We start from the raw sequence: 24,132 nt of genomic DNA on the forward strand, positions 1-24,132 counted from the left end.
TAGTTCTGTGTGATGTCGTGGACAGGCTACACAAATCTTTGTAGAGATATGCTCTGTTGTGTGTGAAACAAACATGGAGTACAGATGCTACTGATGAATCTTTGTTATTGATTTTTTTTTCACACAAAAAGTGTACAAAGTAGAGGCAGATAAAAAAACTGAGACCTTGCCCTGGTTTATATTTTTCTTCCTTTATGAGAGATTTAATTGGAAATCTAGCAGGAAATTAGACTGGAAGATTACCAACTGCATGGCTGGCATGCCATGAAAGATCAAGTGCCTGTGTCTTTCATATTGCACCCAAAGCAGCTTTATCAAGTATCTGGGATTTCTTGTGGATTTAAGGATATCAAATACGACATCAGCAGCTTCAGTAGCAAAAATATTCTAAGGTACATGTGGTAGAAAAGCTACACAGTTTCTCCTATAGTGTTTGGAAGTTGAGGATGAAGAACCTTTTGCATTGTCATCTTAAAGTGAAAAAGGAAAAAGAAAGCTACAGAAGCTAAACCGTCTGTACACAGCCCTATTGACTGTTAATTTCCTAAGGATCTTTTCAAAGAAGCATTTAGGAGGATTACTTTTTCAGGGCTAGCCTCTAGAGTATTTCATCACGTCAGCCAACCCATTCCACAGGAGTATAAATTAATGGCAACATACCTCTTACGGAAGTCCCTTTTAGATTTTGCCAGTTTACCTTACCTGATACACAGTATGACTCTGGGGAAAATTACTCACAAGTATCTACTTGGCTGTCATTTTTTCATACAAAAGAGATCAGAGTTCAGCCTGTAAAACCAGAGAAGGAGAGAAAGAAGAATGCTCAAGTCTTTCTGTCTGTCATACTTAGGTGGAAAACTTAGTTACCCTGGGGCCAAAGTCACACGGAGCTAGTTTCACTGGCTTGAGGACTGTGCTTGGCACAGATTTGTCTCTCTGAAGAGGGATCATAGTGCTGTGGCTCTTGACAGAATGTGATTTCTTAAGGCCACATTTATCCCAGGGACCTTGTCAGAAGTGGATTACAATCCTCCACAGACTCTGGTATTCGGTAGTTGTCCAAACCAGGAAGGAAGCACTTGTGCTCGTGAAACTGTGCTTGAAATAATTCAGCTCTTTACATGTGACTAGAAGCTTTTAAACCAGACCACTTGAAATTGGTTAGCTGTTTCTCTTTAAATTGAAGCTGCCAGAAATACTTCACTGTTGACAAAAGAGGGGGGAAAAGCCATGATCAAGGAACGCTCTATATGGCATAATCTAAGGCTATTTGCCTATTACTGGCAACAGCAACAGGGAGATTCAGCATCTTTAGGAAGTTTAAATTAAAAGATTGTAACTCTGTATACACGATGATATCGATTACAACATCATCGCAAGCATCGTCACAAAAGACAGCTAAACTTGACTATTAATTTGAGAGGCCACAGTCTTTTCCACGAACTGTTTGAGTACAGTTTTATGTACCCGCTAGTAGCTTTGTCATCTGCAGATTAAATACAATTGGAACTCTTGTTGGTGCAATAGATGGAATTATCTGTAGCCCAGAAGAGGTTGCATATAGCAGCTGCAGGTATTCTATATCTAACACATGGTATTTTCAGGAAGGGACAAATTGGAGCAAGACAGATGAAAACATTTGGAGCCTCAGGTGTTCAGGTCAGAGCACATTGCAAGAGAGAGATTTGGCAGTTTTCAAGTTGGTATTTTCTACAGCTTTTTGCTATGCTGACATTGCAGCTTTAGTTTCAAAAATTAAGCACATCTCACAGAAAGAGTGGAAAAGAACAGTACGAAAATTGCTCATTTCTGCTATGGGGATGTGATTTCTTTTGAAGTCAATGGGACTTGCTTCCTTATGTGGTCCTTGGAAGGGAAAAAGAAGTCAAAAGACTGCAACAAAAAGACTATGCTTACATCTGAAATGGAAGGACTTCACCATGATTACCTGATAATACTCTGACTTGTTTGTTAATTCAGAAAAAGCAGTATTAGAACTGCTGTGTAAGTGGATAGACTGAGATTTGAAGAGCGGGTTGGAGACGTGTTCCTGGTTGGCCTCATTGCCATGGCCCTGTCAGCACACATCAACTGTAACCCATAGGAACTAAATACTTGTGAAAACAAGTTGTATTTCATCCTTTATGCTGTTTGAATCTAATCTTGTTTTAACAGTTTGCTGAGTGTATCAGATGATTGATGCTGTCACACTGCAGATAAAATTTATCGTTCTGTCATTATTATTCAATATTTTGGAAGCATTTTGGTGCAAGCTGGAATCTGAAGCAATGTTAACACATTTTTTCTATGGTTCACCTTAGTTATAAAAATAATCCGTCTCATTCTCAGTGATTCATTGGCAAACTTTTCCTAAATATGGACCTGGAATGAATTAGTAGGTTAGTTAAACCTCAATATGTCTTGAAATACATGTGCTATATTTCTTTTTAAATACACTACAAGGAGATATAAATGAATATAGGATCAGAACCTTGTGAAATACACGAAAGGAGAACAGGTATGTTTAGTCGTGTGCATATTTGGCCTAGTTTCATAAGAAACATCATAGGATATTATTAGCTTTTCACAACAATTACATGGGATGTAGTGAAAAGCTCATTACCCTGAAAAAAAAAGTTACAGTTCCTGAAATTTCAGCATATAATAATGTCAGAGTTTTTACCTGTGCAGATGGCCTACAGGGACTGTGCTTTGTTCAGTTCAGGGCTAAGGCCTCAAAGTGGCATTTAGATGGTCTCGTATCATCCATGATTATTATAAGGTCATAAAATTACTCTAAAAAGGAAAGAGACTGACTTCTGATATAGCAGGAGTTCAATTATATACTTCAGACATAACCTTAGTTCCTAAAATACAGTTTATCTTCAAGTCTACTTGACTTGAACTTAACTATCCATATGAAATTACAAAGTTGTCTGTGTCACAAATCATAAGTTACTGCTGATGAACCCAGAGAAATAAGGTCCAACTCGGGGTGAAAACAATGAGAGCTGAACTTTCTTGTTCCTTCAGAAACCAGCTGCAGAACGTTGTTTTTGATACACTTCCACATGTGCTGCATTATTTTCTCTTTCTGTGTTTCAACAGGCCTTGAATAGGGGCATTGCTGCTGTCAAGGAAGATGCTGTGGAAATGCTGGCCAGCTATGGGCTGGCATACTCCCTGATGAAGTTCTTCACGGGTCCAATGAGTGACTTCAAAAATGTAGGTCTGGTGTTTGTGAACAGCAAGCGAGATAGGACCAAAGCAGTTTTGTGCATGGTTGTGGCTGGCGCTGTAGCTGCTGTATTTCATACCTTAATAGGTAAGGTCACTTCATGTCTAATTAATAAGTCTTTTAATTTGCTTCCCTTGCCTGTTCTTCAAACTGATGAATCTGTAGGCTTAAGATTTCATTTGTAAGTACAACAGGAAATGCAAAAGAGATTTAATGTCTTGGGCTGGTAACATGCCCATTCACACAATTTTTATTACTTTTTAAAGAGGTGGTTAAGTGGCAGATTCCACCTTCAGGGCTTGCCTGCCTGGTGGCTCAACGTGCTGCTGATCTCTTTCAGTCAGGTGTGTGAGCAAAACTTTGGCAACATTGACAGGTTGCATGAAGTTGATAGCTCAGTCTTACTGTTAGGTAGTGACAATCAACTAGCAGTATCTGCCCAAAGGGGTTTAGCAGGACTTCAGGGTGTGCTTGGTAGGTCTGTTTGTCAGAACTCGGTGGCATTGTCGATGTACTCTGTCTGTACCTATCCCTTTTCTACTTATCTCACAGTACAAAAATCTAAGCAGGTAGGTGCCAGCATCCTCGTTAAAATATCAGGTATTACTCTCTACTAGCGCTAGTCATCATCCACTTCTGTTAAATAATTAATCTGTAAGAGAAAAAGTAGTTACTAAGAGCACTTCATGCCAAACTGAGACCAGCTCCCTGAGTGTACTCTGAAGCAAAGAAAATACACAAGCAGATACAAACTGAACATAAAAAATAAGGCAGCCACAGGATTTGCCAGTTCCTGAGAGCCTGGAGAAATGTGGTATCAACCCAAGCATCAACCGGTACCACAACAATAAAAAGGCCTGTGACCTTGAAGACTTTTAACTTCACCCCCTCCAAGACCTGCACTAGGTTCCCTGCACCTTCTGGCTCATTCCACAGAGGTGAAGCCCCTGGACCTCAGCAACGAGCATCAGGAGATACTGGAGGAAGAAGCAGAGAGTGCATTGCATTCAACAGGTACAATTCTTAAAGCTGGGACCTCTAAGGGATGGGAGGAGGGAAGTAATACACCAGCCTATGGAGGCATGTGTTGTTTGACAGGTGGTAGGGCTGAGTTGGATGACCACCAGTAGAGGGTCATTCTGTCACAGAAGGGTGGGAAACGCGAGTGTAATGGCAATATCTAGAATTGCTGTGAAATTACGGAGTGGCTTGGAAGTGAGACACCATTCATTATCAGGCAGCACGTGCTGCTGGTCAGCATGTAGTTTCTGCCCGAGTAGGTACAAGAACCATCTGGTAAATACAAATGCCCCCTGCTCTTATGCTTTAACAGGCTGCCAGCTATATTCACCAGCTTTACGTGCCTCCCAAGCACTCCAGTTTGTTTGACCATTGTGTCTCTTATTCCACCACTGATACAACAGCCCTGTGTAACCTTTACTCTATGTTACAGTCATAATAAATGCTTACAGTAACGGCTCACTAGCCATGGCAGCTCTGTGGCAAGGATAAGCTGTTGCTGATTTTATAAACTGAATCCATGCATTCAAGTTAATTTAATTCACCAGTATTCATTGGTCGCTTCTTCAATATGTTTACAGTTGAGGCTGCTTTATTGAGTCAGTATGACAAACTTTGGGCCATTTGTACATTTGGCTCTCATATTTCTTTGCCTGGAATGATTCTTCACCCCCAGAGCTGCTCTTCTAGTTGCTCGGTTGTTTTTCTGCCAGTGCTGGTCAGTTTTTGGCTTTGCCAGCTGGATAAAGAAATATTTGCCAGTCATCCAACATTTTATTTTAAGTTATGTTAGATTTTAAGAAAATTTGAAGTATAACAATGAAATTGCCAGGTGAAAGACATAGCTGTTTTTTCCATGTGGGACTTCTTACTGGGGAGAGGTGTTTGGGGCAGCTGTTGGAAAACATGCCAGATAAGTTTCTTGCCTTTGCTTGGAAGTAGAGCCCTGCTGAGTTCAGAACCTCTGAAATGCCCTCTCTGCTGATATTGGAGGAATAAAAAAAAGAAGGCTGTATTTACCATGCTTTAAAGTCCTGAATTAAAGGGCTTCACACAATCTTTCAGCTGCTTATGGTGGCAGACTGCAAAATATTTTTTAGTATTTTAACTTGTCTATGCCTGAAAATATGCAAAGGCCACAGCAGAGACTGGCAGAGCGCCCGAGAGAATGGAGTTAGTCAGATTCTAGCATCAATTGCCTGGGTGATGTTGCCAAGTTCTATGTTCCAAGTTTGCTTTGAATGTCTTTCAAATTCTGATTATTCTTCTCTGACCCACAGATGCACAACCTGCCTAGCAAGAGGAAGAGAAGTCCAGGGACAGACAGGCAGCCTCCTAGGACCTGCAACTACTCCCCAGCAGCTGCAAGCCTATCACAGACTATCTACAGGAGACAAAAATACAGGTTACTGATGCTCAGCAGATGAAAAAGGGAAACAAAGAGCACTCGGGGGACTGAATTTCTTCCACATGCCGTGTGTATGGGGCTAAGGAAGATGACATGATTGTCTGCCATGGACTGTCAAAGCCCAGGAAGGAACAGGGAACAAAAAGCCCAATGAAATAAGGAGGAGTACCAAAAGTCAGAAGGAAGAAAACAAGTGTCGGTAGAAACACAGTGACCACAATGAATCACACATTTCCAACTGTGATAGAGACTATTTGCAGTCTGCACACATAGCTCCTTACAAACAGCAGCCTCTACTTATTTAAAATATCAAAACAGACCGTTTCACCCACCTTACTCATGCTCCATTGCTTCAACACCAGCTCCCCACTACTGCTCCCCCACAGGGGCTTGCACAGTCCTATGTGGGAGTGACTGGCTGAGCCAAACCACTCGAACTCACAGTTGCAATCTCTGGGTCCCTAAGACATCACCCCACCACATTCCCATGAACATCTGCAAAGTCCTCACCAACAGTTCCGATCAGTCCTCTGTAAAGGTAGCAGTAGGAACCAAAAAACAAGTTGACATGGCCAAAGGTATTTGAAACCATATTCTCATCCTGCTTACAATGCTGCTGCAAACCTTGGTCAGTACAGTATTCCTGCATTTGCTGTCTAAGTCATGATCTGGAAATAGAAGATAATAATGCTGCCTTCCTTCCCTTGTGCTATTTTGTGGGCAGCTACTGCCACCAGTTAGGGTTTCCTAGTGGGAAGTTCTCTATGTAGCCAGGTTCTAAAGCATCTCGCTGTTTCAGAGCTTGGCTTTTGATGGGGATATTTGGCTGTAAGAGAAGGGATTCAAGATGCTAAGCCTGTTTGTACATATTTTTGACATCTTACTAAATTGCCAGCTTGACAGAGGAGAGAAATTATTTATATAACATTATGCTAACATAATGCATTTCATGGTGTTGCTGGTAAGCCCTCCATACTAAGTGGGTCCTTTCAACACCAGTGTCATGAAGGACTTGCACATTTTCTTTGGCAATAAACCAGGATTGTTCAGCCCTTCACTAGGTTACTGAGAAATAGTGTACTGAGAAAGTTTATTTCCTTTTGCATATTAATATTACTTTCTACAGTTCTCTGAGGTGCTGGAAATGAAAAGGCAGAAGTTACTTTGGGGAAACATCCTCTTTGCTTAAGTAGACATCCTTAACTGGTGCCCACTACACCTGATTAAAAACTACATGATGGATCATTTGTCATTTCCACAAAAAAAGGTTGGAACTTTAGTAACCAGGCAAACCTACAGCAGACTGGATGGTCCAGACGTGCGAATGATTTGTTTTGTGCCAATTTATTACTGACAGGCTAGCAGGCATGGGCCACCACCTGCACAGATTGCACAGGGGAAAACTTTTAGCAGTTGCTAGTAATTCCACTGATTCTTTTGCATAAGAAGCGAGACACAGGTGTAATCCCACCACTTCCAGTGTAACACTACTGGAATTTTCTAGAGACTAGGAGTTACAGAGTGGCTTGTGACAACCTGAGCTATTTTTTCCGGTCTTGTTCTGACTTGCCCACTGTACTGGCTCGTACTGAACATTTTGCCCTGGAAAAAAGATGATAGCACAAGAACACAAATCTGAATATAGTCCAGGCTTGCTTTTTTTTTCTTTCTAAAAGATGATAAAATGTTATTAATTAAAAATGCATCCTACTTCAGCATCTTCAGATGGCCATTGCTAAAGCAATAATAGGCTTCCCCGCTGCCCCAACCCTTCTCCCACAACAGGGGCAGTTTCTTGTCAGCAAGGTATTCAGGGCAAAGGAATAAGGAAGAAAGCCTATGACCAAAGCATTTGTGGATTTTAGGATAGCAATGACTGATTTTTAGTTAAAGCAGGCTAATTTTGAGGCTTGTGAGATATTGGCCTACCTAAAGATATTTCAGAGACCAACAGTCATTGATAGATTTGGGAAAATGAACTAGCGCAATTTTGGAACTAGAGCTGAGCACAGAAAAAGGTGATTGCAGTAATCAGTCTGCACTGAGATGCTCCTAAATGAAGATTTGCCATTCCTTTTTTTTTTTTCTTTTTTTTTCTCCAAATTGGCATTTTCCTATCTGCACAAATCTCTTAGCTGAACACAATCCTGACCAGCACCAGTTTTGGCCACGTGAGCCATCTTTCTGACAAATAGCAAAATAGATTTTTACTTCTCAAGTCTCCAAGTTCATTTTTAAAACTGGCAGCAAAATGTGAAAATGGAATGCATCTAAAAACATTTTTGGATTAACATTAACCTAAAATATTAACCCAAACATTAACTCAAAAACATTTTTGGATTTTTTTTTCCTCCAGTAAAGCTAATATTGACATATGTAGCTCTGTGTCTGGAAGTAAATGGTATCACTTCCTATGACGGTTTCTTTTTGCTTTCTTTATGATGTAAGCATAACATGCTGGGTAGTAGACAGCCCCACAATGACTATGGTACAGCTATTTGTTTGAGACTTCTGGCGTCATTAAGAGTGTGTTCAGTTGTTTTAAGAATGTCTGATATGTGGTAGTAATTGGCTTGTTAAAGAAATCGGTGTAGGGAAGAGGAGATCCAATTCAGTATGCAGTTTTCAGTGCCATTTCTTAAGCTTCTCGATCTTAAAACTCAAATGGAAAAGCCAAAAGCAAGAATTCCTGCTTAAGTTCTGTAGCAAAACTAATCCATGGACATCAAAATAAATGAGGTATTAGACGAGAGCAAACAGGCAGCTTGTCTTGGAGTTGGACTTCTCTGTTTTGGTTGAAATGATGCAAGGAGTGGGAAGAGCCATCTGCTTTAGATTCGTGTAATGCTATTCAGCTCTGATGTCTGTGTTATTAATTTCATACCATGCTTCATAATAAGTTTGTAAGGTTGGCCAAGGTTAAGTTCTAATTGCATCAGCAATTGCTTTATTCACAGCTCAGAGACACATGCCTGTATATTTGTCAGTAAATCTCAGCTTGCCGAGTCCTTTCTGAGGATGGAAACACTTATTGACATCAGCAAAAGTGATTGTGTGCTTTCACTGTCATGGGGAAGAAAATAGTTGACTGTTTTAAAACTAGCTTTTAAGTTTAGTCATTACAATCTTAAAATCAAAATCACATTAAAAAGTGCAGTTAGACTTTTTTTTGAATGGGGGAGAGAAAAAAGAATCATAGCTTACAGAGCACAGCACTGATATCCCTAGAAATCTTAAAAATGTGGTGCTGTGGGCTGTGGTGGTGTAAGTCCCTTGAGACTACCCTGCTAATAAACTACAACCCTGTGGTGAATTATCTCTTCCTCTGACCACTCAGATTCTGTAGTTTTTCTGTAATAGTAAACTTAAAAAAAAAAAAAAAAGAAACATCTCAATGGCTTTTAGAGCCAAAAAAGTTACTTCTTACTCACTTTCTAAATACTTTAAAAGTCTCCTTTAAAGCAGGAGAAGCCCAGTGGGTGAAGTGCATGGAGAGCACAGGGAGTGACTTCTGTGGCATGCTCTCTTCCCAGCACTGCACTGCTGGTGGAGGCCCCTCCACAGGAGCAGGTTCCTCAGCACCTGGACTCTTGATTCTGTCAGTTCCCATGTGAGGAATGAGGCTGGTGTGTTTCCTGCAGCAGTTTGTAAGTTTTTGTGCAGAGGAAGTGTAAAGCAACTTCAGTGGGACCTAAGAGACAGCTCAATGAATCTGACCCTCACAGGCGGCCTGCCTCACGTGCCTTCCAGACGACTTCTCCTTCATTCAAATAAGTCAATTCAGAAACATCCATGTACTGCTCTGCCATAAAAGCAGCTTTCCACAAGGACTTACCATGCAAAAATCAATGCATAACAGAGAGTTTTCAAAATACTGAGCAAAAATTGGAATATCGATATTCATGCAAAAATAAAAAGAGGCTGTGCTTGATGTGTGACTGGACTGCAACAAGCACATGAACACTTGAAGAACTAAATTTGCCTCCCTGGACTCAGGAGATATTGGAATCCTGTTTTAAAGATTTTCTCTAATCCCACTCAAAAGGGAACAAGGCTGGGAGTGCCTCAGGAGGATAGCTAAGCAACTTGGGGATTAGTGGGTGAACTGAGAGACTGCAAGTCTAACAGCCGTGGTTCAGATGAAAGACATATAGATAGGGACCAGCTTAGGGAAAGGGGGAGTTTTTAACCTTTTAGCATGTTTTGGGCAGTCCCGGTTATCTGGAATGAGGCTCGTGCCTGTTCCCAGTGCTGTCATACCACCTTCTTTTTCACTAACTTGTTTACTCTGTCTTGTTCAGACTGAAAAGGTTCTTTTCAATCCTGTTAACCATTTAACTGCTGTATCCGTAAGCCAACACAAAACAATGATGACTTAAACTCCTCTTTAATTGCTTCCAAACACTGTTTATGGGTTATGAGAGTTAGTTTCAGGCTAAAAAGTTTGAACAACTAGTTTTAGCATTCATCAATGTGATTATGTGACCTGCATACATGAAAAGGATAATTGAAATACCCTTTATGAAGGTCTGTACAATGATAATAGAGTTGTTGTTACAAATGGAAAATCAGATAGATGTTCACATTTGAAATCATTATGTTAGAAAAGACACAAGTGGAAGAGAACTGAGGTAAGATTCCCCAGGCACAAGTAATTCTGCCATTACTTGTGTTGGGAGGTTGACTTTACAATCTAATCATTCTTTTAACAGCTGTTACAGAGGAAAGTACGTAATAATATACCAGTCTAGAACATAGTTTGTAAAAGGTTAAAACCTATTTGGGTTATTTAACTGTGCATATTATGCAAGTCCCCATAGTTCAGAGACTCCAGTCATAGCTAGCTCTTTCTTATTCCTGGTCGTGGAGAGGACTTTGGGGTTATTAAAACAGCTGGATAACATGGATACTAACAGAGACGTAAGCAGTTCTTTAGAGAGATGTGTGGCAAGTCACACACAGAATCACAGAATCACAGAATCAACCAGGTTGGAAGAGACCTCTGGGATCATCGAGTCCAACCGTTGCCCTGACACCACCCTGTCAACTAGACCATGGCACTAAGTGCCATGTCCAGTCTTTTCTTAAACACATCCAGAGATGGTGACTCCACCAGCTCCCTGGGCAGCCCATTCCAATGTCTAATAACCCTTTCTGAAAAGAAATTCTTCCTAATGTCCAACCTGAACCTCCCCTGGCGAAGCTTGAGGCTGTGTCCTCTTGTCCTATCGCTAGTTGCCCGGGAAAAGAGGCCAACTCCCACTTCACTACAACCTCCCTTCAGGTAGTTGTAGACTGCAATAAGGTCACCTCGGAGCCTCCTCTTCTCCAGGCTAAACAACCCCAGCTCCCTCAGCCGTTCCTCGTAGGTCAGACCCTCCAGACCCTTCACCAGCTTGGTCCCCCTCCTCTGGACTCGCTCCAACACCTCAACATCTTTCTCGAAGTGCGGGGCCCAGAACTGAACACAGTACTCAAGATGCGGCCTCACCAGTGCCGAGTACAGAGGGACGATCACTTCCCTAGACCGGCTGGCTACACTATTCCTAATAGAGGCCAGGATGCCATTGGTCTTCTTGGCCACTTGGGCACACTGCTGGCTCATGTTTAGCCGGCTGTCGATCAGCACCCCCAGGTCTCTTTCCGCCGGGCCGCTTTCTAACGACTCTTTCCCCAGCCTGTAGAGCTGCATGGGGTTGTTGTGGCCGAAGTGTAAGACCCGGCACTTGTTCTTGTTGAACCTCATGCTGCTGGTCTCGGCCCATCTATCTAACCTGTCCAGATCCCTCTGTAGGGCCTTCCTACCCTCCAGCAGATTGACACTCCCACCCAGCTTGGTGTCATCTGCAAATTTGCTGAGGGTGCACTCAATCCCTACGTCTAGATCATCTATAAAGATATTGGACAGCACCAGCCCCAGTCCCTGTGTTGCTGCTGTCTTCAACCCAACACCTTGGGAAGAGAGACCTGGCAAGAGGCGTGTTGCCCAACACTAAAAATTCTCATCTCGGGTTGAAATAGGATGGCAAAAATAATGTACTGGCAATGGGAAATGGAAACCACCTGATTGCCAGTGGTGCCCTTTTCTGACTTGTGGCTCCTGAGATGCTGGTGCTAGATAAGGAAGGAAACTAAGGCTGGTCGAGGCTGCCCAGAGACTGTACAGTGAACCATGCAGTGCCCTGATGGATCCCAGCAGAGGTGATCATTAGGCAGAGTAAGGGAGAGGTATAATGAGTGTGGTTTGTTGAATGCCTTCGCAATTCATAGTCTCCTTTTACAGCTTTGTGCAGGTTTACAAGTAATGTCATGAGAATGCAGTGACACTAGATGGTTTCAGTATTTATACGGTACTACATCCCATGAAATACACAATGTCTGGTGAAAACAGCTTTTCTAACAAGGAGCCTTGAGTTAATGAAAGAGCAGTAGGTTTTCCAGAGTACCAGTGTGCTCATTTAGCAAACAGATGTCGCACTTACTATACCCATCTCCCAACCCAGCCATTTGTTATCATTCCTCTGCCAAAGGTTACTTGAAAAAGAACCATGAGAGCACTCTTAGTCATAAACAGCAGCTGGTGAGGCTGTAATATCCTGAAGCCCCTGCAGCTGTTTGCTAAGTGGATGCACCTCTGAGCTCCTAGGCATCACAGTCTTTCAGGTGCTTCTGAGTATATCTCATCCAGAGTCCATATGTAACCTTTATTATTCATTCCTATTCTTATGTCTCTACAGCATATAGTGATTTGGGGTATTACATTATTAATAAGCTGCACCATGTTGATGAATCAGTGGGAAGTAAAACTCGGAGGGCCTTCCTTTATCTTGCTGCCTTCCCTTTTATGGATGCCATGGTGAGTGCCTGATTCAGAACTGAATTTTAATATGAATGTTTTTGGATTTTTTTTTTGTAACCTTAGTTTGCAAAAAGTTTGTTACCAATGGGAAACTGGAGATGTGCAGAAGGAAGGTGTGTCCTTTGCAAGCAGTAGCTCTGGATATACCTGGACACGTCATTTCCTGCTACCTGGGAAAAGCATCTGGGTAGACTTTGAACATCCAGAGATCATGACAAACGTAAAAAACCTCATCTGCCTTGCTGGAGTTACTGTATGTGTGTGCTGGAAAGCACTTCATCTTGTGATGAGCTGCACCGTTTGTCTGCTGTGTCTTCTCATTCCAATTTGTAGTGAGAGCTGGATTTGCCTTGCATTCCTAGATCACCTGCAGAGTTCACAAGGAATAAGCTCAATACTTTCTCAAAGCAAATTTGTTGAAAAGGTATTTCTTACCACCAATTTTTGCAAGCACCGCTAAGTCCAGTATATTTCAAATGCATGGGCAAGAGTGCCACACATGGGGCTAGGCTGCTGCTCCTGAGATCACCAGGCTTACTGCTTGTGGCCTGCACAGCATTAAAATATGGCATCTGTCCCTAATTCCTCTACTTCTGTGTAAAACTGGTAAAGGATAACCTTCTCAGGGCATGCCTCCACCAACTTCTCTACCACTTTGCCCACTTGAAGCAGTAGCTGACAATAACAAGAAGTTGGATTATTGATTTTCTTTGCCAGACAGGACTTGGTATAACTCGGTGAGCCAATGAATATTACGCTTCAGAGGTGTATTGAGATGGTGGATGACAAGAAACATTTTTTCCCTCAGATTATTATGAAGAAGGGGCAGTTTCTTATTAGATCTGCGCGGAAATATCTATACAGTCTGTAAAATTATTTCCGTTCTCCCTTTCAGCTCTGGCAATGAGGAACTGGATGTAGTAGTGCTTTCCCAGCATTACTGGCTTAACAGGTTCACACCAGGTACTGCTGGTGGAAAAGAGCTTTATAGGTTGTTTGTGTACAACGTAATAACCAGAAAACAGCATTCTGGGACCTGAAATCATTCACAAATATCATAATCACTTCCCTTCAAACTCTTCTCTGCCTTTTTTCAGGCATGGACCCACGCTGGGATTCTACTGAAACACAAGTACAGTTTCCTAGTGGGATGTGCCTCCATCTCAGATGTCATAGCTCAGGTAATGACTCCTCTTAGCAGTCACTGTTTCTGTTGTGGTATGGACTAGATGCTTTCCTAAGCAGGGACTCTTTTGCACAGTGACTGTCTTCACTCTCTGCCGTGAACAACACACCAGAGGAAGTAATCTTGTGTGCTGTTCTCTGGCTGTTTCCCCATCGTGTGGAGGCTGTTTGCTGACAGTTGTGGTTTAGGCTGGTCTCACTTGACTGGATCAAGTCAGTCCCAAAGCAAGGTCAGGTGAAGGGAGCCAGGATTGTTTGGGCTAGCGTCATGTCTTCCAGCACCTCCACAACCCTGTTTCAGAATGGCTGAGAAACAAGCTATATATATACACGTGTGCATCTGGTAAAAGGAAAGGTCAGGCAAAGAGACTGATGGCTGCTACGAATCCTGAGGCTGATGGAGTGCTTTGAAAGAGACCTTTCTCCACCCTGCATGTTCTCCCCCACACTTAGCACAGTTGCCCTCAAATCCTGAGTGGAGCTTGTAGGTGGGGAAGTGAAGGCTTGATTCTCCTGTTCACCTGTCAGTTTTGCACATGCTGTCTAATCCAGTGAAATGCAGTAGTGTAAGCCATCTTCTGAGTGCCAGTATGGCCCTGTTCTTGTTACTGGTCCAAAAGGTGAAGGCTCAGAACTGCAGCAGAAGGGATCTGTGGTGATAGCCCCTGGCTAATGCAGAGACAAAATTTTGCTTGAACTTTCATTTGTGAGGGGGATGTTAAATATCCTGTTGATTTGTACTAGACACACTTAAAAAACAACATTCATACATATTGCTGATGGCCAGTGTTGTAGCATTTGAGAACCAATATACAGCCCTCTTTTTAAAGCATTGAAACTAGATGATCTTTAAGGTCCCTTCCAACCCAAACCATTCTATGATTCTATATAGAAATATTACGAAATGAAGAGTCCCAGCACCTGTAAAACAGTTTCTGTACTGCCCCATTACCAGCTGAATGGTGTAATGACTGGGTAAGGAGGAGGATAATAACAGTACAACATCAAAGGGAATATGAAGTCAACAGCACTTAGTTCAATTTTCCATAGCATTTTCCTCCCACTAAATATAAGCAAACCATAAACCAGGTTGAACCATTCAGTCAGCTGCTATTCTATGTTTGGCAGGTCTGCCCCTCTACAGTACTGCACTAAATCCCTGAAGATAATACCAATTACTGTAAATGACCTTAACCCTCGGGATCTGTTCTTCTGATGTTACCTACAAAGTGTGCTGACCCTAGATGCATGTTGGGTCATATACAGCTAAATACGGAAATAAATTCTTATTTTGGCTGTGGTACACATGCCCACAATGGTTGGTGAGTGTGGTGCCAGGGTTGGGAAGAATAAGACACCTGTCATCTTCTCTCAACAAAATATTGCACAGAGCAAGAGGAAATCCGGAAGACAAAAAGTTGTGACTCTCCATACCCCAGAACTCCCTACACCTACATGTGCTACCTACACAAGCAAGAGATGCACAGGAGGTAGCTAGTTCTCCTTGGGTAGCTTCATACACACACTTTTTTTGACTAGACAAAAAAGTCTAGTCAAAAAAGAAAGTCTAGAACAGACTTTGCTTCTGTTTGCTGAAAACCAACTCTTTTGTAGGGTCAAAAGAGCAGTTTTGCAAACCTTCATAAACGGTGTGGCCTGCCTAATAAACATTTGCACAGTGTGATTTTTCTTAAGTGTTTCTTGAGCTCTAGCAGTGAAGGAGAGAACCTTCCCCTGAACAATGTGTTTTGTATTTCTTGTAACTCACTTGAACGCCAGCATGTCCTGGCAGGGTTGCCCTTGATTCTGTGGTTCACAGCACCAAACACAGCTGGCTTTCCAGTTGTACCCCCCTCCCATCCAGAGACATTTGGAATTTAACAGACACACAATCAACTCTGTACTTAACAAAGAGAATAATACCATATTAATCAATTCCTTTTCATTTTCTGGATTGAGCATTTAATCTTACGAGACTGAGTTATGAGCTGTTCATTAGCCCAAAAGTTTCCATTTCAGTTACAGAATCACAGATTCATCAATGTGGCACTCAGCTGAAGAGAGAATGATGAAATACTGAAATTTCACTCAAAAAAGTAGAAAAGTAGAAAATTCACTCAGAAAATAAGACTTCTTGCTTCTAAATGCTGAAGTGAATACCTTAAAACATCTGGCTTTTTAATTGCCAGTGCCCTCCCCCCACCAAAAAAGACAGTAGGGCTTAGAAGCTGACCCTAGAAGCATGTCTCCAGCCTCAGTGTATATCAGAATAGCACATTCTCCTGGGAAGGGTGACGCTCGGCCACATGCTTGCTGCCAGACCTTGCCAGACTTTCATGATAACCTTCTCCTATTTATGGCTCCCGGTCTGACTCCTGCCCATACCTTCAAGTACAGTTTCACAGAGCTTCTGCATGATGTTAACTCTTGTTCTTCTCATTTGTATGAACAAATGCAGGGGGTTCCTGACTAAAGTTTCAAGTGCCACAAGCTCAAAGTCAGGTAGATACTGTAGTCACACGTGGTTGTTGTTTCAGATAGACTATCTTGGAGTCAGACAGGAGATGTTTGCCCTAAAGAAATGCACAGACAAATTACTAATCATTTATTTGTTTGCCCTGCAGGTTGTTTTTGTAGCCATTTTGCTTCACAGTCACTTGGAGTGCAGGGAGCCTCTCTTGATCCCAATCTTGTCCTTATACATGGGAGCACTTGTCCGATGCACCACGTTATGCCTTGGATACTACAGGAACATACATGATGTTATTCCTGACAGAAGTGGGCCTGAAATGGGGGTATGTCTTAATACTTTGCGCTTTTTCAAATTCAATAATTTTAAACTTGCTTTTTGCGTTATAACACTGTATTAAATCACTGTGCATGAAGGGCCTCCCTCTCCGTCCTGCAGGAAAAAACATTTTCACATAAAGAGGCTTCGTGGAAACTATTCCAGCAACAGTGCACATGAGGCAATGCTTCCTGTGGTATGGATGTGCTGTGTACTGAGTATCTCTGTGCTGAGCTCTGTACTGAGCTGTAAGACAGCACAGCATGAACTAAGTGGACACTTTATTTCATAGAGAAGATGGTCACAAAGTTCCTCTTTTGCCTTGAATGTCGTGTTGGTTTTCACATATCTTTGTCTGGTAGCCAGAACAACTTATGCAGATAGATATCTTATGCATTATTTATTGAAATCCATAACACAGCTTCTTTTGAATCAGTATTACTAACATGAGTGAAAATATTTTAGGCTCCTCATATTGAAAACTATTGAAATGAATGTCCAAAAACTGACAATGGATGGGAAAAGCAAAAATCCTTTCTCTGTACTTTTGGTTCAGTTCTGCATATTTTTTTCCAAATCCACTTCTTGTTTTTTTGTTTTTTCCTACGTGTTGCAGGGGGAAGCTACAATAAGGAAGATGCTGAGTTTCTGGTGGCCTTTGGCATTAATTTTAGCAACTCAGCGAATAAGTAGGCCCATTGTCAACCTTTTTGTCTCCCGGGACCTAGGTGGCAGTTCTACAGCCACAGAGGTAAGAAAGTCAGTGCTTCCCATTACTGCAAATGACAATTTATGTAGAGTTGTCTCTGTGTTTCTCTTCTCAGCTGTGCTGGCAAGAAAAAAATGGCCTAAGTACATTTCTGTTTAGTGCTCTTTTTAAAAGAAAAGAAGACTGCTTGGACTCTTACTATGAGCATTTCTGCCAGGCCTAGTGGGACCTCACCCTCAAAAAGACCAGTAGAATTTTTTCGCTGAACAGTTCCTGCGTCCCAGGTTTTCATACTTTACATATAGGTAGATATGCTCTGGAGCATTCAGATCCTGGAGATTTTAGGACAGTTGTCAGTAGTCCCATGTTCCACTGTTTCCTGTCGTGCATATTTATGGATGTGCAAACTGATGTGAAACTGCTGTTAGCTGTCAGTGTATCACACAGAATAGGGTAGAGATGTAAGGAAGCACATAAATCTGTCTCCTGGTTGGAATATGAAATGTACCCTGTTTGTCTTGAGGAATTTCACATTACTCCAATGGTCTTCTGCAGCTGATGGGAGCCAGACTTCTGATTGTAATGCAGAGCCTTCACCAGCGCTCACCATGAGCTAACCTATTCTCTTAAGAAGTCCGAGGGACCTTTGCTGCCAGTTTCAGTGAGAGTATGTCTAGGTCCACGGAGTCATTAGCAAATCTCTCATGTTTTTTCTATAGGAAAAACAAAGCTGTAAGATACTAAATGCAAAGGAAAATTCAAATGGCTGATGCCCAACAAACATTCTCTCAGCGCTGCTTGTCATATGCGATACTGTGTATTTCGCTCGCTCGATGACTGCAAATAAACAGCTGTGGAGAGAGAATGTAGGAAACATAACACTTTTGCATGTCTAAATCAGGGATCAGTCTGTGCATTAATCGCAGTCTCAGTACAAGGGGAGCCAGAGCATGTTAGCAGAGATCAGTTTTGCATTTCCTCGTGACTTTTGATTTTAGATGCATCACATTTCATGGCTAGCCAATTGCATGTTGTCGCTATTAGGATGACTCCAAATACATGTCATAGCTGGTGGTTGGCAGGCCTTTTTACACTAACTGTCACATTTCAGCTTTCTTTGATTTCTGAAATAATTGCCTCTGAAAACGGAGGTGCTGGCAACACAGATAACATCAGTGTCTGGAGCATCAGTATACACAGGAGTTTTATAGGTCCCCTGTTCAATAGTATCAGCAACTTCCAGTGTGGGCAGGATGTCCCTGTGAAGGGCTAGGGTGTAGCATGTTCATGAGGACAGCAAGTCTACTTGCATTGGCAAACTCCTACTGCTTCTGTTTGAACTGCCAGCACAGTGATGGTGACTGGGGTACCTTTTTTGGTGTTGACTTTGATGGGGTTTTTTTTTCACCTGTCAAATGCTTCTGTTCTAGACATTCACGAAAGCTTTCATGCATGTATTTTGGGATCCTACCAAATGGGGAAAAATACTGGAAGAAAAATCACTACATACAAAATGTGGTAGTGAAGAATTGTTCTCTTCAACAGTTACTGTGTCATTACAGTCTTGTTGGACTTCACCATGAAAATAAGCAAAATATCTTTTATATTCCTTATTTGATTTAACCTAGTTAGTTTTCCTATAGATGGAAATTCTGCTGAAAATATAATAATGAGGAAGAAAATTGCAATTAAAAAGGATGCTGTCTTAAAATTCCAATATGTTTTCTTTGAACCGGTTACTTTTTCAAGTTACATTAAACATTATTAAAGCTGCAAGATTAGCAGGAAAGAATCTTCTCCCCCTCTCTTGCTGTCTGTGGATATGACTGCTTTCCCCCCTCTTTTTAAACAGCACGGGGAACAAATTAGCTTGTTACATGGTCCTGTGTTTGTATAGATCTTTAACCCAGCAAAGACAGCAATTACATTTATAACAGGAAAATAGGGTCAGATAACCAAGAAAATGTACACCAAAAGTTTAGGAGCAAAACAGACACAGCAGGAGTTCAAAAAGGTCTTTCTTAACATTACCATTGCCAGATATAAAATGAATCTGAATTTAGGTGAATTAAAACAGATCTGAATATGTAAACAAAAGGCAGTCAAACACTTTGATTTCTGGAATTAAGAGAGGCAGGCAGTTCTCAGTAGAGATGCACACTTCAGCTCTGAGGACTAGAAAACTTGGGGTAACAGTAGATTTCCAGGCAGCTGCAGGAAGAGCTCTCTGAACACCCTCACTATGTGAAGAACATGAAGTACATGCATCTGGACTTTTTCTTCAGAAATCAGAAACATCAGTAAAATCTTTCATACGTGACTATATAGAGGGTTTTTATGTCTTTCATGTACCACTTGGAATGTACTTGTGAAAGTGCAAAAGGGCCTAGTTGGCAGTGAGTTATTTATCATGATAAAAATGGTCATCTGGAATTATTTTTGTCTGGTTTTTGTTGATTAACACCAAAGTGGGGAGAGCATTTGTCTCATAAATGCCTCCTGCCCCAGAGCAGTCAGTTTGATGTCCAAAGTCAGTCAGCCACTAAGGGCTACTGTTTCGTAGTCAGTCTGTCTTGTGTAAAACTGTTTTACTTATGGATAACCAAGTAAAATGTATATAGATTAAGATTATGAAATATGATACAAAGCTACTGTCAGCTGTAACGCATTCTGCTACTCAGGTGTCTGTAGGTAAAATAACTCAGGAGCAATGTGGAAGGGAGGTATTCGGCTAGCTGAGGGGCACACACCAGCTCAAGTGAACTGTTATCCCAAAGTAGCAGAGTGATGGTGAAACAGCAAAGCTGAGTAACATAGCTTCATGGCACAACCCCATGTATGAGTACAAGTTGGGTACAGACCTGTTGGAGAGCAGCGTAGGGGAAAGGGACCTGGGGGTCCTAGTGGACAGCAATGTGCCCTTGTGGCCAAGAAGGCCAATGGCATCCTTCTAATGAAGGTGTGTGGTTAGTAGGTCAAGAGAGGTTCTCCTCCCCCTCTACTCTGCCCTGGTGAGGCCGCATCTGGAATATTGTGTCCAGTTCTGGGCCCCTCAGTTCAAGAAGGACAGGGAACTGCTAGAGAGAGTCCAGCGCAGAGTCACGAAGATGATTAAGGGAGTGGAACATCTCCCTTATGAGGAGAGGCTGAGGGAGCTGGGTCTCTTTAGCTTAGAGAAGAGGAGACTGAGGGGTGACCTCATTAATGTTTATAAATATGTAAAGGGCAAGTGTCATGAGGATGGAGTCAGGCTCTTCTCAGTGACATCCCTTGACAGGACAAGGGGCAACGGGTGCAAGCTGGAACACAGGAGGTTCCACATAAATATGAGGAAAAACTTCCTTACAGTGAGGGTAACTGAACACTGGAACAGGCTGCCCAGAGAGGTTGTGGAGTCTCCTTCTCTGGAGACATTCAAAACCTGCCTGGACGCGTTCCTGTGTGATGTGATCTAGGTAATCCTGCTCCGGCAGGGGGATTGGACTAGACGATCTTTCGAGGTCCCTTCCAATCCCTAACATTCTGTGATTCTGTGAAAGATTCCCTAAGCTTAAAATGCTGGGCCAAATGATGGTCACTCTGGCGGTCTTCCTGAAGCAAAAAGCTTCCAGTCGCCTGCCTGATACCTCATTGCGTCAAGGTCAGTGTGGTGATATCGGTGGGAAAGGGCACCCTACGTTAGTTTAATTGTCCTGTTCAAAGATCTGAAGTTCATGTTTCCTTGTCTCTTTTCATAGGCAGTGGCGATTCTGACAGCTACGTATCCTGTGGGACACATGCCGTATGGCTGGCTGACAGAGATCAGAGCAGTGTACCCTGCTTTTGACAAGGTGAGTGCCCATGTTAGGGTGTAATAAATACCTTTCCTGTGGTTTCACATGCGTGGGCCTCCTCTTTCTCTGTTACAACATTTTAACTTATGGATGGCTTCAGTGATGCCAGAGGAATTTCTGCCAAACACGCGGAAAGTTATTACGTGGCTCCCTAGTCAAGTGGAACAGATTCTTTAAAAAGTAAACCAACCAAAAATTAAATAGGGTTGTATTAATGGCCATCTGTTGTTTTGATTCTCTTTATTTTTGCTTTTGATACCTATTGTTCCTTGTCCCACTGATAAGACTTTCTTAAAATCCTAGTTAAAATGAATTGGTTGTGATGGCTTCAAGCTGTTGTTTGATTTATGATTTTAACCTTAGCTCTGTGTTACAAGGTATTAAGCTACCTTTTGAATAGATAGGTGCTGTATTTTTAAGGATTAAAATATGTCCTCGCTTGCTAACTGACTATGATGTAGCTACTTAGCTAATGAAGTGATTTCTCACAAAGTGTCCAGCAGTGAGCGAGAAAGCTCACATCCCTTCTCCAGATTCTGCAGTATCTCTCAAACGGGTTTGGGTTGATTTGCTTATGTTAATATTTAGCAAAAGTTGTTTTATAGACTGACAGTAACACAGATAACATACATTATTTTAGTGGTACTGACTTAGCTGACCGAGACTATGAAGATTTTTGTTGGCAAATCATGTAAGTACATAAGAATGCAAGGACTGCTCCTGGAACTGAGCACAGAGTAAATATGTAACCAATATTAATTTTGTTTAGACTCTTTTTGCTCTGTTTTAGAACTGGTACTCACTAGCCCATCTAGTGGGTTATGTGAAGAACAGTCGCATCCTGTGGCACTCTAATTCAAATACCAGATCCTCTTCTTCCCTTTATTAACAAATTAGTAACTGAACTTTCTGGTTCTAAATATTGATGAAAAATTTGCTTGCTTGCTCAGGGATGTACTTAACTTAAGCAAGCCCCCTTTGATATGATCCACCATATTTCCAAGGCGAATTTAAAAACAAAACAAAGAGAAGGCAAATCAGTCATAACTTCCTAACCTGGCTGTGTACAGCTAAATTGACCTGTCAGATAAAATACAACAGGCAGACGTTCTCAGAGGTCATGCTGCTGAAAAAGAGCTGCAGATACAAACCAAATAAACTGCAAGATAAAAATGGTTTGGGACAGGAAACAGAGGGGCTGCTAACCTCATGTGTTACGAGCTACAATCAAATGCACTAGTGCCAAGCAAAATTAACAGCAATTAAGACTCCTAAATCTGGGTCTCATTTAGCTGGTGGAAGATTTGATGACAACTTCAGTGGTGGCAGGATTAAACCATGATTTGTCTGTTTGTTTATTTCAGTTAAAAAGCTTCTTGTAGAGCTCTTGTGGAACAAATGTGAGGGGAAAAAAAAACTAGGGTAAGGCACAGATAGGTACAATTTATCTAATTGCCGAAAAAGTATATAATATGGATTTTAGTTGCATGTTTTAAGAGCAATTTGGCATAAAATGTGCTAAGTGAGGTAGCAGCAGTATAAAGTGTATCTCATCCTGGCAACTATGTGTGCAAATGCCTCCACCATTTCTTTCAGACAATAAATACCAAACCAGCAACCCATAGTGGTTTTTTTCAATTGCTGTGAGAATTGCTTTACCCTTGGTCAAAAGTCATTCGCATGTCACCATGCCTTTCAAAAGCTTTGGTTCCTTAAGCTAAGATTTTCTCAGAAGAGTCCAGACAGAAAGCCTTTTTATTTACGGACTCTGTAAAGCCTCTGTTGTGATTTCCAGATGCTGAAACAGTTTCCATGCATGCAAATTCCCATTTTCTTTTGTCACCAGTTACCCAGAAAGCTGGTGGTGCTGATGGCCTTCAGAAGCATGCCACATTGCCTTCACTGACTGATAGAAAGTATGCCCCTCTCCAGTGGCTCTGCTGGAGAAGTCAGATTGTTGACTTCACAGGGAAATAGTTATCTCTGGTCACATTTGCAAGAGGGATGCAGAGTCCTGCTTCAGTCTTTTATGTGACTCTGTGTCCAGAGTAACCTCATAGCCTAGCAGTTAGGCTCAGGTTAAGGGTTACTACTGATTTGCTGAAAGAAAACAGGCACATCCTATGCTCTGTTTGCTGTTTTATATGGTGATAATGCCATTATTCTTAATGGACTGTGCTGTCTGATTCAGAGCAACAACACTGACTGCGAGAGGACTTGTGAACACTATTTGTCGGATTAATAGATGGGAATGGATGCTTTTTTGTTCCCTAATCTGCATAGTGTTTTGATCCAAGAACTAAACCATGTGCAAAAGAGGAACAGAGTACGTGGTCAAGAGTTAGAGCAAAGGGCGGAGTAGAGCAAGGGCAGAGTTAGCACCAGTGAGATAGGAACGAACAAGAGCCCGTTTTCTTCACAGCCCTTTTGGATGACTGGATTTGGGTGTGCTTTCCTTCCTGTCTGTTATTTTAGCCTTGTTAGAAAGTTGAGCCATGCAGCAGAGTTTGTTTAAACACTGGTGAGCAATGTAAGCAAGGCCTAGCCTCACATATATAGAAACTGACAGTAACAAAGTATTTCTTCAGAAATACAAGAAATAAGAATATATGTGTGAAAAAAATGTTTACAGAGAGTTTTCATAACCTGTTCCCAAAAAGGACAGGCATGGGAGTAGCTTCCTGCTTTAGGGTCTAGGTTGTCTCCATGCATCTTCATGCACCCAAACTTCCAAGCAGATATTTAGGCAGGAGTGTGGGGCTGTTCGGGTGCCTTCACTGCACTGATCACCACAAAAAGCTTTAAAACGCAAAATTCCATCAACTACTTGAATGTGTGTGAAATAGTGTACCCTTCACAGAGCTCACCGTAGGTTTATCCACTCCCAAGACGTGTTTGCATAAGTTCCTATTTCTCTTATGAGTAACTTCAGTAAGGAGGCTGACCGTGTGACAGATACTGCTGTTCTACCTGAGTTACATCAAGGATGAATAAATGTTGTACTACATCTCATGGTACGGGTGTTGTCAGTGTGGGCACATACTTGGGTATCTCAAACAGCCCCAGGGTAAATTGAATAGATGGCCCCACAG

The 24,132-nt window shown here is 41.8% G+C and overlaps 1 protein-coding gene across 2 annotated transcripts in view; it reads left to right on the forward strand.

The window, feature by feature from the left end:
* ANKH (ANKH inorganic pyrophosphate transport regulator) overlaps window positions 1-24,132 on the forward strand; it is a 111,361-nt gene that overhangs the window by 57,607 nt on the left and 29,622 nt on the right. For both annotated transcript variants that reach the window (XM_068396770.1, XM_068396771.1), the window contains 6 exons: window positions 3,109-3,325; window positions 12,404-12,522; window positions 13,623-13,706; window positions 16,335-16,505; window positions 17,115-17,249; window positions 20,945-21,037. In XM_068396770.1, coding sequence (XP_068252871.1) covers window positions 3,109-3,325; window positions 12,404-12,522; window positions 13,623-13,706; window positions 16,335-16,505; window positions 17,115-17,249; window positions 20,945-21,037 — 819 coding nt within the window. The remainder of the gene's footprint in view (window positions 1-3,108; window positions 3,326-12,403; window positions 12,523-13,622; window positions 13,707-16,334; window positions 16,506-17,114; window positions 17,250-20,944; window positions 21,038-24,132) is intronic.

Source organism: Nyctibius grandis, chromosome 3 (assembly GCF_013368605.1).
Source record: "Nyctibius grandis isolate bNycGra1 chromosome 3, bNycGra1.pri, whole genome shotgun sequence".
NCBI lineage: Eukaryota > Metazoa > Chordata > Aves > Nyctibiiformes > Nyctibiidae > Nyctibius > Nyctibius grandis.